The following is a 17,052-nucleotide window of genomic DNA, read 5'->3' as shown; positions in this document are numbered from 1 at the left end:
TCGAAACATATGACTTTTTTTTTAATAACTTAAAAGAACGACGTCGTTTTGGAAGGCGCGGAGCGCACAGTACTATGTGCGACCTGGTGCACGGTATAACGATTGTACTTTCTCTTGTCTACCCTATTGTTCATACATACAATATACATTTTACATACACGAAAATTAACCCTATCATTTATCAACTAATTATATTCTCTAATTAATCCAATCGACTAACAACTAACAACCATTTATCAAACATAACCTTTATCTTTATTGTCCCACTCCCCACGCATTTGGCATTTCCTCCTCTTCCCACTGCATTAGTTGTCAAGTAAACATCCACTGCACATCCAATTTCCCAATGGATAATGACAGCCATAACCATTTCATAACCTTCACTTGTATTCTGCATTGCACTAAAGTAAACTTTTTGGTAACGTAACATATTTTACTTCTCTTTTTAAAGTAAAAATATGCTAGTTCAATATCGGTTAACTTAAGTGTAGGGTTCCAACTTTAGGAATGCAAGAACTATAAGATTTATAACTCTATAAGAGAGTTCTTTGTCAATTTTGAAGTCTTAAGTGACATAAACATGATTAATTTAAAATGTGATTCTAATTGCATTTCCAAACAATTCTTCCATTTCTTTTGAAAACAAATGGTTAATCATCAGTTTCTCATGTTTAGTGAATAGTTGGGATATTGAGAAATGTTGAGCATACAATATATATAAATATAAATATGGAATCCAACTATCGGCTTAATCTTTTAGTTAAGATAGAATACATGCTTCAATTTGATATCAGAGTCATGATAATGTCAGCTTTCTTGTTTGAAAAAATAAAAAATCCAAAAGTGTCTCCAATTACAAGCTTGGGGAGACTAGAGAATGATAGCTTGCGGAGGCGAAAAAGAGGTGCGTGCAGATCGGATATGAAGCGTATAGGATTAAAAGTGGTGACTTTATTGCACACCTTTGACAGTTGAAGACTAATTAATGAATTAATGGAATATGATTAAAGTCTAAACGCTCCCATCTTTTCTCAGAATGGCAAAATAAACAACGTGCCCGATTCTCATTGGCTAAAATTCGAAACTCCTTGGATTAATTAAATTTAATTGATGAATTATTAGTCGCTAATCCAATTTCGCTGGCTCTCTATAAGAGGTGCGGATCAAATTGCTAACAAACCATTTCACGCGCGGTCCCGCCAGATCAACGAACATCACACACCTCTCCCTCTCTCCGATCTGAATTTGACGGTTTCTCGTGAATACAATCAGCCGAGGCGTTGTTGATTCACTTCGATTTCTCCTCTCGCTCTGCAATGGCGAGGGTTTGCGTCGGGGAGAACAACCGGTCCTCAATTCGGATTTTGCTTGTGTTGATTGCAATCGCGTCCTGCGGGAGCACGGCATTTGCCGCCAGATCGGAGCAGGAGATTAGGGAGCGCTTTTACGGTAATTTAGTTAATACGACGGCGCCGGAGAATGGAGAAGGCAGTATCGCCAAGATGTTTGATCGTGTCCTCGAAAAAGAGTTTTCGGAGAACGATCAACCTGAAGGTTAGGAGTTTTCCTTTTTATGCCTCCTAGTTTTGTTAAAAATTGTTATTCTACCTGTTACAATTTTATTTTATTTTTTTTACCGGTATTGATTTTTTGTAAAATTTTGCGAAATGTGTCATTTTCCCATTTTGATGTTCTTTTAGTTGTCAGCTGGTGTTTGATACTTCTGGAATTAGAACTTATAATTAGAGAAAATAGTATCGCTGGGGGACGGATGTTCCTGTGCTTATATTCCGGCCTTTGCTGTTAGAAAGTTTGAAAAGAACATATGAAAATGCATGTGATCATTTCTGTATGTAAAAATGTGTCATCGTGGGTCTCGTTTGTCTGATAGTATTTGGGGTTGAACCGATTGCTTTAACAACTAATTGGGAACTCTTTCCCTTTCAATGTATGGGCCTGTTTGGTAAAATAGTTAGCCTATTGGCCAATTTTGGCTTATTTGATCACTATTAGCTTTTTGATTTGGTTAAAAAATCAATATAAGTGTTTGGTTAATTAGTTTGTTGTAATTCCAAAATGCTAAAATTCAAAAAACTGTTCAAAGCAATTTTTTCAATTAGTTTTTTGAGAAAGGAAATTATATCAAGCAGCTATCAGCTAATTTACCAAACACCTTTCTACGATCAACTAATGTTATCAACTAGTTATACCCTCTAATGTTGAACTAGTTATGCAGTTTCATGTTGGGATGTAGTTAAACCCTTGATGTTAGTATTATGTTTTGAATTTAGTTGTTTTGGCCTTAGCACTTAGGTTTGTTTAACCTAAGTGTGGCACTTGACCTTAACCATTTACCAAACAGGGCCTATACCTTTTTGGTGTTTCATAATTGTCTTTTAACATTTCAAGTCAAGTGTTGACACAATGACACTACTGTCTTCTGAGCAGGTTCAGAGAAAAGCAGCTTTAACAGCTCTGTAGCTGATCAAGAAGTACGTTTTGAAATGTTGTTAGTCTTCATTGATGGATTAGAGTTGATCAATTGAGCATTTGAGCTCTGATGTTTGCGATATCTACTCCTGAATTGGAGTTGTAGAAATTTACTTTTGCACTAAAACTGGTGACATAATGTTTAATAGGCTGTACTGGAGACTGTTGCAATGATTACACATGAGAAAGCCAAGAAAAATGAAACCCATGAGGCAAAGTAAGCAAATATGGACATGTAATTTCTTTTTTAATTTCTAATTCACATCTACTGGCATGGATTCTAATTGATCTACTCATTTCTTTTGCCTTTCAATTTCAGTGCTACTAAATCTTTTCAATTTCAAGATGTTTTTTCCCTGGATAATGAAAATTCTGAAGATATGACAACATTGATAGACAAAAAGGTGAACTAACAGCTAGTACTTGACCAGAGCTTTTTGCAAACAGTTCCTGCATGCAACTCCTGATGATCTTTATTTAACTGTAGGACAATATGTTTATCATGTCAAATAAGAAATCAAAATATCCAGTGCTTCAAGTTGATCTGAGGTTAATCCTTTTCTTTTTCACCTTGATTCTCTTGATGGTTTACTCTTGTACACTTTAGTGCTGAAAATTTAAAATTGAGGAGCTTTATTTCATATGCTGACTTGGGTATTTTGTAGGCTTATTTCTGATTTGGTGGTTGTTATTGTCTCTGCTGCCATAGGTGGAATTATATTTTCCTGTTTGGGACAACCAGTATGTGTTTTTTTTATGGTTTTGCCATTTTCTTATATTTTTGTGCGCTTGTTCCAAACTCACTGTGTAACACATGGTTGCTATGGTAGGTTATTGTTGGCTATCTTTTAGCGGGTTCTATAATTGGACCTGGGGGTATGAAATTCATTAAGGAAATTGTACAGGTATGTATTCCAGGTGCTAATGAACTGTGATACTCCCCACCCCACCCTCTCCTCATCCCTAAAAGGTAGTGAAGAAAAGAATGCTTGATTCTTTTTGAGAAGACATAATTTACTAGAAAATTATATTCTCACAAGTAAATATTTAAGTATTATTATGCAGTCCTTTTCACAATGAATTTTGAGCAAGTATTTTGTGACACTAATATTTTCCCATATGCTGTGATACCAATGCGCATCTGTACTTGGATATTTTTGCTGCATTTTTCCTTTGCATTATGATTTCCCGGAGACTGGTAGTAGCAAGAGAGGAGTTCATTTCTCTCTTATCACATTTTACAGGTTGAGACCTTTGCGCAGTTTGGCGTTGTGTTCCTTCTGTTTGCTTTAGGTCTGGAGTTCTCTTTGACAAAGGTGCTTTGGCTCTCCTTATGATATTGCTCTCTTCTCTAATAGTTTTCTAGTTGCATTTCTTTTAGCATTTCATCTGTTTAGAGAAGTTAATTAACTTGTTCTTCTCCACGCAGCTAAAAGTTGTGGGCCCTGTTGCAGTGATTGGAGGACTACTTCAAATAGTTATCTTCATGTTCTTCTGTGGCATAACTGCAATGGTATGAATTTCAGATTTGATCTTTTCTTAACTTGCTACAAGTATGCTTAAATCCATGTTTTCCAATCTGTTGTAGTTATGTGGAGCAAAATTATCAGAGGGTGTGTTTGTAGGTTGCTTTCTCTCTATGTCCTCAACAGCAGTGGTATATTTCTTCTGCTAATAATCATTATCAGTGAATCCTTGTCTTATAGTGGGGTCAACCCCAATAGTTCTTCACTTTGAATATCATTGAATCAACAGGTGGTGAAGTTTCTGGTTGAGCGGAACAGTAATAATTCTATACATGGTCAAGTGACAATTGGTACACTTATATTCCAGGTAATCACACTATTCTATTGCTATACCCAATATTCATATTCTGAGTTATGCATGACTTACTATTCCCATTTTATCTCCCCTCCTGATAGCCTATCTTCATATTTGAATAACATTATTTTCCACCCCAAAGCCTTTTACTTTTTCTTATGTCTCTTCCTGCTAGGACTGTGCTGTTGGTTTATTATTTGCTTTGCTTCCTGTTCTTGGAGGTAATAGTGGAATTCTGCAAGGGTTGTTTGCGATGGGAAAACTGTAAGCTTAGCTTTTGTTTGCTTTCACATTTGTACAAGCACTTATATGAGCAAACTGTAAGCTTAGCTTGTGCTAACTTGCTTTTGTTTCTGCTGTAGGCTGCTGATCCTATCCCTCTTTCTTACTGCTGCATCTGTACTAACTTGGTCTTTTGTTCCTCGTTTTCTGAAGTTAATGGTTCAGATATCTTCTCAGGTGAGTAATTTTTGTACTTATACCCTACCATTGTTATGATTTCTCTATACAAGTTTAATATTGCTATGCAAACTCTATTTCCTAAGCAGCATGTTAGGGTTGTCCCTTGACCTCTATGAATCTACAAAGCCAGCTGAATTATGGATGCTTTACTAAAGGACTGTAAATCCTAGGTTCAACAGGAATTGTGGCATATGCTCATGCAGTCATGCTTATTCTTTTATGTTATTTTCTTATGGCTAATTTGATTGTGGAAAATCTTTCTATATTATTGTTGAGGATAATAAAATACTATAAACTTCTCCCCCTCCAACAACTTATGCTTTTAGTTGATGTGAAGTACATAACTAAATTATCATCCAAGGAAGTATCAAGTATTTGATGCTGAAGATGAGTAAGTAGATGAGCTAGTGCTGCATGCATTACAATTTTATGGAGCTTCTACATCATGTTTTTTTATTTGCAGACCAATGAATTATATCAACTAGCTGCAGTGGCGTTCTGCTTATTATCTGCTTGGGTTAGTGCGACTTGGTCTCCTCTATTCTTCACTAAGATGGGATCATTAGGGTTGATCTCAATCTGCAGGCTACATGAATATCAGTGGTTTCTTCTTATTGTGTCATGGTAATCGTATACCATCTTCGTATATTGAGCATGTCAGTCTTTGATTTTTCAGTGCAGTGACAAGTTGGGGCTCAGCCTTGAGTTGGGTTCGTTTGTGGCTGGAGTCATGCTATCTACCACTGACTTTGCACAACATACATTAGAGCAGGTTCATTTTTCCTAACATTTTCTTTGAGTTATGTTCTCATAAAGAGCAAATTTCCAAAATATTGTTATTCTAAAAACTGTACTCAGAATTTAATTTATAAAAAAATTGGCACTTAAAGTGCGACAAGTACACCCTCAAAATGCATTATTGGTGTCACATTTTGGGATTGTGACATAAATACTTTATCAACACGTGACATTAATTTCTCATTTTGGTAAGATGATTGAGAGAGTACATAATTTGCACTGATTAAATTAGGTTTGGCTCCAAATAGAGTGATGAATTGAGAAATGCTTAAAAATTTTTGGTATGATGGTTTTTGAAGCTTTGGTCCAAAAAAGGGGACAAGAAAACTTTAAAAAATAGTGATTTTCCTTTTTGGTGTGTGCCTTGAATTCAAGTGTTTATCCTGCAATTCAAATGAAAAATTAAGATTTTAGGAATGTGAAATTAAGTCACATTATGAGAATATGCAGGTGGCTTTTATGTGCTGATTTTTCGAAACCACCATTTAATAAACAATTTCTAAAATATTATATTTTTGAAATTTCTCTATTTGCAAACATTTAACTAAATGCTTTTTGCTAAGTTTGAAAAGTATAGATCTGGCGGTGGATAATCCCCCCCCCCCCCCCCCCCCCCCCCCTCCCTCATATGTACCTAAAACCGTTTTTATTAGAAAAAAGGGACTCCATATTATATTTGAGGATACATTTAGTATTAAATTTACAATTTAAAATTAAAATATTTTATTAACAATAAACAACTTACAATAAGAATACACACTGTTGTATGATCAAAATTGTATATGTACATGGTATTTTTTACAATTGTCTCAATCATTGTTAGGACTTTGAATTTTATATGGATCTGCCAGTGCATAGATACTTACAAATATAATGCAGGAAACACATTTTTGCTGTCCAAATATGCATTGGAAGCACATCAGCTGATTGGCCTGGAGTGTTTACAACCTGATAGATGTCTTTACATACACAATTTTGCATATTGCAGGTGGAACCAATCCGTAACCTCTTTGCTGCTCTGTTCCTTTCTAGTATTGGAATGCTCATACATGTACACTTCCTATGGACGCATGTGGATATATTGCTTGCATCTGTTATTCTGGTTATTGTTGTTAAGACTACTGTTACTGCTACAATTACAAAGGCGTTTGGATATAACATTCGAACATCATTTATTGTAAGTTGGCCATTTCAATTTCTTATCAGATAAAAAATTGAACACCTGATCTATTATTTGAGTTGTGATAACCTGTGTAGGTTGGACTTTTGCTGGCACAAATTGGAGAATTTGCATTTGTATTGTTAAGTCGTGCATCAAACTTGCACATTGTTGGGGTAATTTCTTTTCTACCAGCACTCCTTACTTATCCAATAATTTACCTACCATCCCATTCGACATAATTTACTTGGTTGAAATGATGGTGTAAACTTGTAGAACTGAGTTCATTGTCTGCACATAGAGGTATCACAAAAATACAAAATCTGGTAGAATTCAATCTTGATAGCTTTTATTCTTTCATGATTATTTTGTAGATATTGAATCAACGCCCAAATGGAACCTGTGCATGTTTTTCATCAATTAATTTGTTTTACTTTTAAAGCATTTATATGGTGATTCAACAAAGGGGTTTCTTTGATAAATTGACTAATTCCTCCTCAGCTTATCATCGGTATTGCTATACTTGTTCTTCTAAATGAGGTTGTATTAATTGTGTAGGGCAAGATATACCTTCTTCTTCTTGGAACAACTGCTCTTAGTCTCGTAAGAGCCTCAAGTCTCTATTCACTGAATGGTCCCAACTCTCTCTCATTTTCTAGTCTGACTTTTGCAATGTCAAATATTACACAGGTTACAACTCCTATCTTGTTCAAACTTATACCTGCTGTGATACACCTAGGAGTTCTTATGCATTGGTTTCCACCTGAGCCTACTGCATCAACTGAGGTATGTGTACTCTTTGACCCGTAAACTTGAGTTGCAAAACTTTCTGTTTAAGGTTTAATTGATTGGAACACAAGATGAATGGCGTCAAGATACCCCAAGACTTTAATACACATATCTCTAGTGACTATTGTGGGTGTTTGGTTCAAAAAATGTTTTGAGATTATAACAATCCTGGGAATCTTTCATAACCTAAGAATGTGAGGGGATGTAATTTTTGTAGATGTTACCTAAAATGAACTAAAAACAAAATTTGAGAATATCATATTCTATACAGTGACCTTTCACATCCGTTTGAACCAAAGAAGAGAAATATAATATTACAATATTCACATTACTGGGTTTATGTGAGATGCAGGATGTATTGTACAATGCACTCAATAACAACTCAGCTTCCTTGATCTTCTCACAATAATAGAATTCTGAATTTTATTTATTTATTGCAGGAGAAAGTTGCCTTGATTGAGGCACATAACAGGCTACTATAACATTTGCTGAGATTACCACCTACCACTACCCACTACCACTGTATCAGAAGCTTCAGTTAGATAGCAGAGAATTGTACATCTCCCCCAAGTTTTGGCAAGTGCTCATTTAGTCCGGTTGTCTTGACTATCAAACTAAGTGCTAATTATGTGGTTGTATTTGATGATGTATATAATAGTATACCAATACCAATTTTTTGTCCACACGTTGATGTAGCCTAAAGGAACAAACAAATTGTAGTTTACACTTTACAGACAAACATTCTTTTTTATTTGGGTGTAGCTTAGGGTTTTTGCTGTTGAACACAGTGACTAATTCTCTTGCTGAATTGTAGGCACCTCTATTGGGTGGGACAACTGGCTTCAATATTTTGTGTTTGCCTATATTGTCCGTTGTGGCAAATTATATTGTACACCAGGGCGCAAAATGCATTGTGCACTGTAAGAGTTAGGTGTATTATGTTAATAGTTCATGTGTATTATGTTATTAAATAAAGTTTATGTGTATTATGTATTATGTTAGATTATGTGTATTATGTTAGGAGTTTATGTGTATTCTATTATACAATTATGTACATACGAAACGAGGAATTTTTAGCCTAACCCTTTGGCAATCTCAGATGAACGTGGGCTGAATACATTTTGTTAACATGGAACCTATAATGCATGATAAATCTTGTCAACAAAAGGTGATCATTATCCTAGAAAATATTTCAGAATTCTAGCAAAGGTCTGCCACTTCAAAATTCAAATCATTATATTACATTGCACAATTAAAAAAACCAATCTCTATAGCCGCTTCCAGAAACAATTTTGATAATCACTAAATCACAAGTCACAAGCACTTGGAACAAATTTAGCAATACATATCAACTCTGAGGCAGTCTGAGAATAAATTTTGTCTACTATATTCCTGTTCACTCGATTTTATATATTTAATATTAGATTTTTATTAATTTTAATTTAGGGAAAATGACACTTTTTCCCCCTGAGTTATATACCTATAGTATTTTTTCCCCCTAAATGATTGAAGTGGCTGTTTTTCCCCCTGAAATGTTAATGGGACATATTTACCCTTAAACTAAATATTTAATTTATTTTTTTTCTCCAACAAATTATGACCATAATTTGGTTCAAACTAAACAAACACTATAGCAACCAAACCGAAATATTCCAATTACAATTTAGAATCGAAATTCGATATTTAGAGTTTGTTAAAATCATGAACAGGAACGGACGGTTCATGTTCCGAACTGAAAAAATAAAATACATTTATTGTTGAATTTAGACTATTTTAAAATAAAAAAATACAATTTTAAAATAAAGACGGTTCAAAATCGCGAATCAGATCCGGAACCGCCGGTTCACGGTTCAAGATTCAATTTTTTTGATACATAATTTTAATAAATTGACATTTAAATATTGGGTTCTAGATCTGAATTATAACCGTAAACTATTAATTCGATTGCTTTAGTATCCGGTTCAATTCAAACCGAACCGTGGTCATCCCTACGTATACGCAATAATTTGTTGGAGTAGTAAAATAAATAAAATGTTTATTTTAAGGGTATAAATGTCAATTTAATATATCAGAGGGGGGAAAAGCACCACTTTTAGAATAATTGAGGGGGCTAATGTGCTTACCTAAATAATTGAGGGGGAAAAAGTGCTATAAGTATATAACTCAGGGGTAAAAAGTGTCATTTTCCCTTTAATTTATTAGTCACTTTTTTAAACATATGGATTATTTTTATTTGTAAAGTAATTATAATTATAATATCATTGTCAACAAACAAATAGTTATACTAATAATAAGTAATGGAGAATTTGGCATGGGTCCAAAGTTAATTGGACATGGGGAGTGGATGTCCATTACTTAATTGGGTCCAGAGAATGATTGGAGCACATGGACAATAGATGGAGTCAAAGTAGGACATAAGCTTAAGTCCAGAGGGTTAGACCGCAAAAATTGGAGAAATGAGGTATGAAGTGAGACAACACGGAGAGTTTAGGGGGCTAGGGCGCAAATGTTAGATTGACGGGGTTTGAAGTGGGACAAGGCGAAAATTTTAGGGAGTTAGGATGTAATATTTAGAGGATGGGGTATAAGATGCGATAGGGTCTAGAGTTAGTGCTAAGAATGCAAATACTTTGGAATTTGAATAGGATGGGGTTAGAACTTGAGGGTCATGGCGCAGCGCATGTGGTAGCCACACACGGCCCCTACGCATGGCCACGAGAGAAGCCCTACCAATGAGGGGTTGGGGTGATGTGGCCTCGCCCCATACGAGGTCGTGTTGCGTGGCTTTGCTCGGGTAAGATGGGGCAGGCGGTGAATTTGGCGCACCCCGCGCCATGCGGACACGTGTGTGGCTCTTGGGTTGTTTAAGATACATGGTCAATTTAGGATGGACGAGAGTTATAAGGTGCCTCAATATTTTCAAGAATTACAACAAGTCTAACAACTTCTCTCACCAATAAATAATTGTCTCCTTTTATAGCATAAGCTTCTTCTCAAGCAATCACAACACAACAGTAGCGGTCTATGGTTATTAGTAGTCCTATAACTACTTGCATGGCGGTAGCGGCCTTAGCCCCCTAACGTAGACCACTTATGTAACCCCCTAACATTGCCCCTTATTGGTTCATTCCTTAGGTAGTGTAACGGTAATGGATTTAACGCGTTAACATAGCTCCCTATTGGTCTTGTGCTTTAGCTCATCAACTTTGTACTTATCCTACATGTTGGTCCCGGAGGGTTGTGTTACAAGTCTAGAGGAGGGGGTGAATAACTTTTAGTAAAGTGTTTGCGGCAGAAAACGTGAATCCTTTTTAGTGTTGAGCACATTTTTTGTCTTAGAAATTGTAGGTTTGGTTGTTTAGAGTATAATGTAAAAATACAGTAAAACAAATAGAGAGAGATAGAGAGTTTTTTTATAGTGGTTCGACTATTACCCAGCTTACTTCACTCTTCTCCAAAAACTCATTGGAGGATTGCACTAATACTCCTAGTAAAATAAAGAACACTAGAGCCTTGAACACAAAGTTGTCATCTAGCTTCTAAGTTTTTCACAAGCCTCAACTTGTTACTCCGCCTCTTTCTACTTCAAGCGAGTAGAGTTACAAAGGTTTTCAACAAAGAGATGTTGATCCTCCAACACGTAGACTTTGCGTTTGAATCTTGTCTTCTCATTGCCAAAGTCTTGAGCTTGATCATGAATTTATAGCGCTTTTTTCCTCTCTCACTGGTCACGAATTTCTAAGCACTTAGAAAGCTTTGAACCCTTGTAAACTGTTCACTTTGAAAGACCAACACCTTCAGTCTTGATTGAAGGCATTTATAGGGCAGTTTGAAATGAATCCGTTGGAGGGAGATAAATTTCAAACGTTCTTTATCCTTTGGGTATTGACCAGTTGATACTTGAAAGGTCACTTTTGTGTCAGATTTTTCAGCTGTTGGCACGTCTTTACTTGCGGCTTTTTGCTTTTTGCATTGCACCTTTTGTCTAGGCTTTTAAGGAAAATCTACCTTGGAATGTGTACCTAGGACTCTTTTTGCCTTAGTAACATTTCGCATTAAGTTAATGCCTTTTTAAGGTTTCGAATTGTTTGCTCAGAGAATGTCTTGAACAATTCTTTCGAATTGTCAACTCTTACCATTCGAGTTAACATTTCAAACCTTAAGCTTTTCTTGACCTTTTGTTCGAATAGACGAATAGTTGTCCTTACTATTTGACACATTACTACTCGGCAAGGTTGGCCGTTCCACTCTTCAGCCATTGCTACTTTCCGGTCTTCTACTATTCTATTCTTCGTGTCTTGAACTTTTTCAACTCTTTGATTTGAACTTGATTCTCTCTGAACAGTATAGTGCTTTTCGGAACAAACAAAAATAAATTTATTTTTGATTGTCCTCAAGGATTGAGGGTTGGGTTAGCTAGAGAAGAAGTAGGCACAAGTACTGAATGATTTGTGTAGAATGTGAAAGGAGCTTCACATGATCCATAGCCATTACAAACAAACTTGAGAACACCACATTTCTTCCCAATCTCTTTATTTCTCCATTCATAAACCACATTGACAAATGAATTATAAAAATTACACAAACTAGTTGTTTTTTATAACCTTCTCAAAAAAGAATGGTTTGTAGTCTCATTCCTCTGGGAAGATAAAATACCACTAGAAAAGTAATCTTTACTGAACGTAGGACACCATTTCTCCCTAATATCATATAAAGTTTTTTTAGCCAAACATTTATATGACACTTATATTCTGTCACCATCCTGAAAATAATATAACATTAAACACTTAATATAATAGCTTATGATTGAAATAATTCATTTTTATAAACACATCAAGTATATTTTCTAAATGATGAAAGCTCATTTCTAAACCGTGTATGTTTCCAACTTAACAGATAAGCTTGACTAAGATAAGTTCATTTTCTGAACAATGTATGTTTCCAACTTAGCAGCAAAGTATGACTGAGATAGGTTTATTTTCTGAACACATAAAGTACATTTTTAAACAGTAAAAGTTTATTTTCTAAATACTACATGACATGACATAGATAAACAGAGCAAATAACAGAAGGATAAATTTAATAAGATAACATACATGGTCAAGTAAAATTCAAATTCAACTTATGTGTTAGTATGGTTCAACAAAAAATTAAATAACTTTAGAAAATCTTTATGACTCCTTAATCCTTTGGTATGGTACAACAAATGAAAAACAAAATTATGAATCTACATTTTCAAAAAAATAAAATAAATTATGAATCTACAATATAGAAATTATGAATCTACAATATAGAAATTATAAATCTACATTATAGAAATTATGAATCTACAGTATATAAACTATGAATCTACAATATAGAAATTATAAATCTACATTATAGAAATTATGAATCTACAATATAGAAATTATAAATCTACATTATAGAAATTATGAATTAAATAACTTTAGAAAATTTTTATGACTCCTCAATCCTTTGGTATGTTTTTTTTTTTTTTTTTTAATTCTCCCAGTATGCCAAATGCAAATTAAAGTACATGCCTTGAACTTGGAAACATTTGAGCAATTGCAGTAGGCATGGCAAAACAATGATTCATCATGATTGTTTGTGGCTCGTAGATATGTTTTAAACAACCAAAGAGTTAAAAGACAATAATGGTCCCTCGACTATATTGTAATTACCAATTTGGTCCTCGATTATTATTCGTGCCCGATTAAGTCATTAACTATGCAATATTTACCCAATTACTCAAGTAAAAATGATAGTCAAGGACCAAATTTGTAATTACGACATAGTCGAGGGACCATTTTGATTATTAACTCACAACCAAACAAACAATTTTATCCTCTCATTAAGTATTAAAAAAAAAAATGCACCCAAAAATTACGTTCACATAATAATGATTCATATCTACAAAGAAACCACAAATCATATCGTACTTATTAGTACGATATGTTGTAAAATGTACTAGTAAATCCTTGAACAAACTATAATCCTACTTCATTTGCACAATAAAACTTTTTTCATTCTCACATATAAACTACCAGCAACATAATACTGGTTACCCCTCCAACAATACATCCCAATATAAATGCATAATCATTATACAAATCAGAAGTTTCTTCAAGTGAATTATCTGAAAGCCCCCAACAACTCAAAATTAACTGTAATTAAAAAAAAAAAAAAAAAACACTACAACTATAGTAAAATGTAAGAAAAATGGTCAAATAAACCTCTAACATTACTTAAGAAATAGGAATGACAATATGCCCCGTCTCCGATGGGGACGGGGAAAATTTTTAGGGAACGGGGAATGTTTGTAATTCTCCGTCGGGGACGGGGATACCCCTCCCCGCCCCGCCCCATCCCGTCCCCAAAATAATTATTATTAATAATAAATAAATAAATAAAAAAAATATAAATTATATATATATGTATATATATATATATATATATATATATATATATATATATATATATATATATATATATATTAAATTAATATTTAAGTTTTAGTTTTTAAAATTAAAAATTACATTAATTTAAAATTTTGACTAAGAATTAATTGGTGACATTCCCCGTCCCTGCCTAATTTCCCGCGGGGACGGGGATGGGGACTATTTTCAATTCCGCGCCGGGACGGGGTCAAGGTTTCGGAGACGGGGACGGAGAGTAGACTCCCGGTCCCGCCCTGGCCCGTTGTCATCCCTATCAAGAAGTCAATTAGGTCCTTAAACTTTCAAAGATTGCAATTAAGCTCTTAAACATATTATTTTAGAGCATTGAGGCCCAAAAACCGGTTGGTGACCTATAATTACAGGTCACTAGTATTCCAGCGAAATTCCGACCATATTCAGGTAAAAAACACCGACGAAACGGTCGCCAATGTTGTTTGGTTGCCTTTTTTCTAGCGAAAGAGAAGGCAAATCCAACTAGTATGTAAATTGTGTATTTTGAACTTGAATCCACCTTGCAAGGTGGACCCTGGTCCATGGTATAAGTGTATAACTGTTGTCAAAAGTTTCGTAAATCATATCATAATAGAATAATAACGAGTAGTCCAGTATGACTTATGGTGGTGGCCTAATATGATCATTACATTGGTTGTGTTTGGCACGGCCTGTCAATTTAACGTAACATGACAACATGCCCTATTTTCCACATACCAATAATCAGAACTAATCATTAAATTTTAAAACTTAATTGGTCCATTTAATTTTGATAATTAAATTCAAAAAATTTCTAATTAGGAGAAGTTGTGTTTATTATCGTGGAAAAATGTAATGAATTTATGTGTTGAGTTGTGGGTCATCTATTATGGTCTATATATGACATGGAATATGAGGCATAAAGATGTGGTATTGAAGAGCGATTTGTAAATAGTTGTTGAAAAACTAAATCAGGCATGCATAAACAAATAAAACGGTGATCCTAAACTAAATCAGGTATAACGGTGATCGAGTTATACTACTTGACCTTATTATGACTTAAATAAAAAGATATCACCCAAAAGAAAAAGTTTAACATAATAATCAAATATTTTTTTAAAAAAAGTTAATATTATATGGGGTTCTCCGAATATGGTGGTTTTGTCACGTTTAATCCTAAACATTCAAATTAATCGTCCGTGGTTCTTTAACTTTCAAATTGACCACCTGTAGTCCTTTAACTTTCAAATTGTTACTATCTATGATCTAAGTTTACCATCCATTGTCCTTCAACTTTCAAAATTTAATTAGTTATGGTCCTCTTGGAAGAACCATGAAATTTGATAGTTGAAGGACCATGGGTGGTTAACTTGGACCACCGTCCACGGATGATAACAATTGAAAGTCGAAGGACCCCTCAATTTGAAAGATTAGGACTAAACGTGTCAAAATTACTATACTCGGAGGACCAGATATGGTATTAACTCTTAAAAAAGAAAAAAACAATCAATATAACAACGATATATAAGAAGTAAAAATTACGAGATAATTTTCGGAGGAAAATATAATATAAATCAACACTTCATCAACAAAGAGGTTCAAAAAATAATCATGATAATACAATAAAATATCTCAATACATAGTAATAAAAGTACAAAGAAATAATTAGGCATTTGAAATGACCTTTAATTTTCATTTTTGCGCATTATTAAAATAGAAAAAAATTAAATTATAATGATATGCATGAGCCACTCTTTTATTTGTCTTCTTCATAGAACACACGTGTCTGTGTTTTTTTGTTTTTTCTTTATTTGTTTAAGCTGTCTTTATCCAATGAATAATATTTAAGTTAATCAAATCAAAGTGGGATTGTATGATGAAAATTGTTTGCACTTGCACGCCGGCTGTATTGTTGATCGTCTGTTCGTCTGGTCAGCAGTCACATGTGTGTTTCAGTCTCCTGTGCATAAATATATAAAATAATAAGTGTAATTTTATTATTAATTTACAATTTTAATTGAAACGTAACAAATCATTTAATTAGTTTTCAAAAAAAAAAAAAAAATCATGTAATTAAGTTATGTAAAATTAAGTTGAGAATGTCAACGACCATGTGGGTCTAGTGGTACGAAGTGACTATCCTAAATGGGAGGTCATGGATTTGAGTCTCAATGGAGACGATATTGACTTAAAAAAAAAAAAAAAACAACAACAACAAGAAGCAGATTAACAGAAAGAAGGTGAAAGTAATAAATGCAAGTGTGCAAGTAAAATCACATTGGTGCGCGTAATGGGTGTCTCGCATGCGTTGGGTTTTTTGTTTTTTTTTTTGTTTTTTTTTGTTTTTTTTTTGTCGCTAGGGGATATTTGTCGTGGGGTGGGGTGGGGGGGGGGGGGGAGTGTGAATCGTAGGTTGTGAGGATGTGCATTGTTGCGCTTAGTGCGGTGCATCATAGAACGTTGGGATATGCATTGGTTGAAGGGCGTCAGATATGCACCCCTGGTCAGTTTTGTGGGGTTTAGGGGTTATGGTTTAGGTTTTAGGGTTTTTGTTTTGTTTTTTTTTTTGTTTTTGTTTTTGTTTTGTTTTTTTTGTTTTTTTTGTTTTTTTTTGTTTTTTTTTTTTTTTTGTCGCTAGGGGATATTTGTCGTGGGGTGGGGTGGCGTGGGGTGGGGGTGGGGGGTGAATCGTAGGTTGTGAGGATGTGCATTGTTGCGCTTAGTGCGGTGCATCATAGAACATTGGGATATGCATTGGTTGAAGGGCGTCGAATGTGCACCACATGGTCAGTTTTGTGGGGTTTAGGGGTTATGGTCTAGGTTTTAGGGTTTATGGATTTAGGGTAGAGGTTTAAGATGTGAACTTACAAAATGTTGTACACTTGGGTGCACTCCTAGAGGTATAGTTGTGCATTACTAGAGATAAATATGTGCATTTTGTAGAGTAGTGTTGTGCATGTTGTGTTAGCTTGGGTGAGTTATGTGTTCAGGTTGTGTTTGCAAAAGCTTCACAAAATAGATGCACAATTAGAGAGTTATCCATGCAATACATTCGGTATAGGAATGCATGATCAAAGCAATATGAATGCGCGATGAATATCATAT

The 17,052-nt window shown here is 34.5% G+C and overlaps 1 protein-coding gene across 1 annotated transcript; it reads left to right on the top strand.

Annotated features, from left to right (window-relative positions):
- Positions 1-1,174: 1,174 nt before the first annotated feature.
- LOC109157094 (K(+) efflux antiporter 5) lies at positions 1,175-8,384 on the top strand. Its single transcript, XM_019304966.1, has 20 exons — positions 1,175-1,554; positions 2,449-2,492; positions 2,640-2,707; positions 2,810-2,894; positions 2,978-3,039; positions 3,156-3,231; positions 3,321-3,395; positions 3,735-3,806; positions 3,920-4,003; positions 4,079-4,147; positions 4,246-4,323; positions 4,487-4,575; positions 4,674-4,770; positions 5,237-5,290; positions 5,450-5,545; positions 6,560-6,748; positions 6,829-6,906; positions 7,289-7,333; positions 7,421-7,516; positions 7,960-8,384. Exons 1-20 carry the CDS (start codon positions 1,317-1,319, stop codon positions 7,999-8,001), a joined length of 1,737 nt encoding a protein of 578 aa, XP_019160511.1. The 5' UTR covers positions 1,175-1,316; the 3' UTR covers positions 8,002-8,384.
- The last annotated feature ends 8,668 nt before the right edge of the window (positions 8,385-17,052 follow it).

The sequence above is a fragment of the Ipomoea nil genome, unplaced genomic scaffold (genome assembly GCF_001879475.1).
Source record: "Ipomoea nil cultivar Tokyo-kokei standard unplaced genomic scaffold, Asagao_1.1 scaffold2761, whole genome shotgun sequence".
Lineage (NCBI taxonomy): Eukaryota > Viridiplantae > Streptophyta > Magnoliopsida > Solanales > Convolvulaceae > Ipomoea > Ipomoea nil.
The sequence above is the reverse complement of the archived record's forward strand: the minus strand, read 5'-3'. Positions and strand labels throughout refer to the sequence as shown.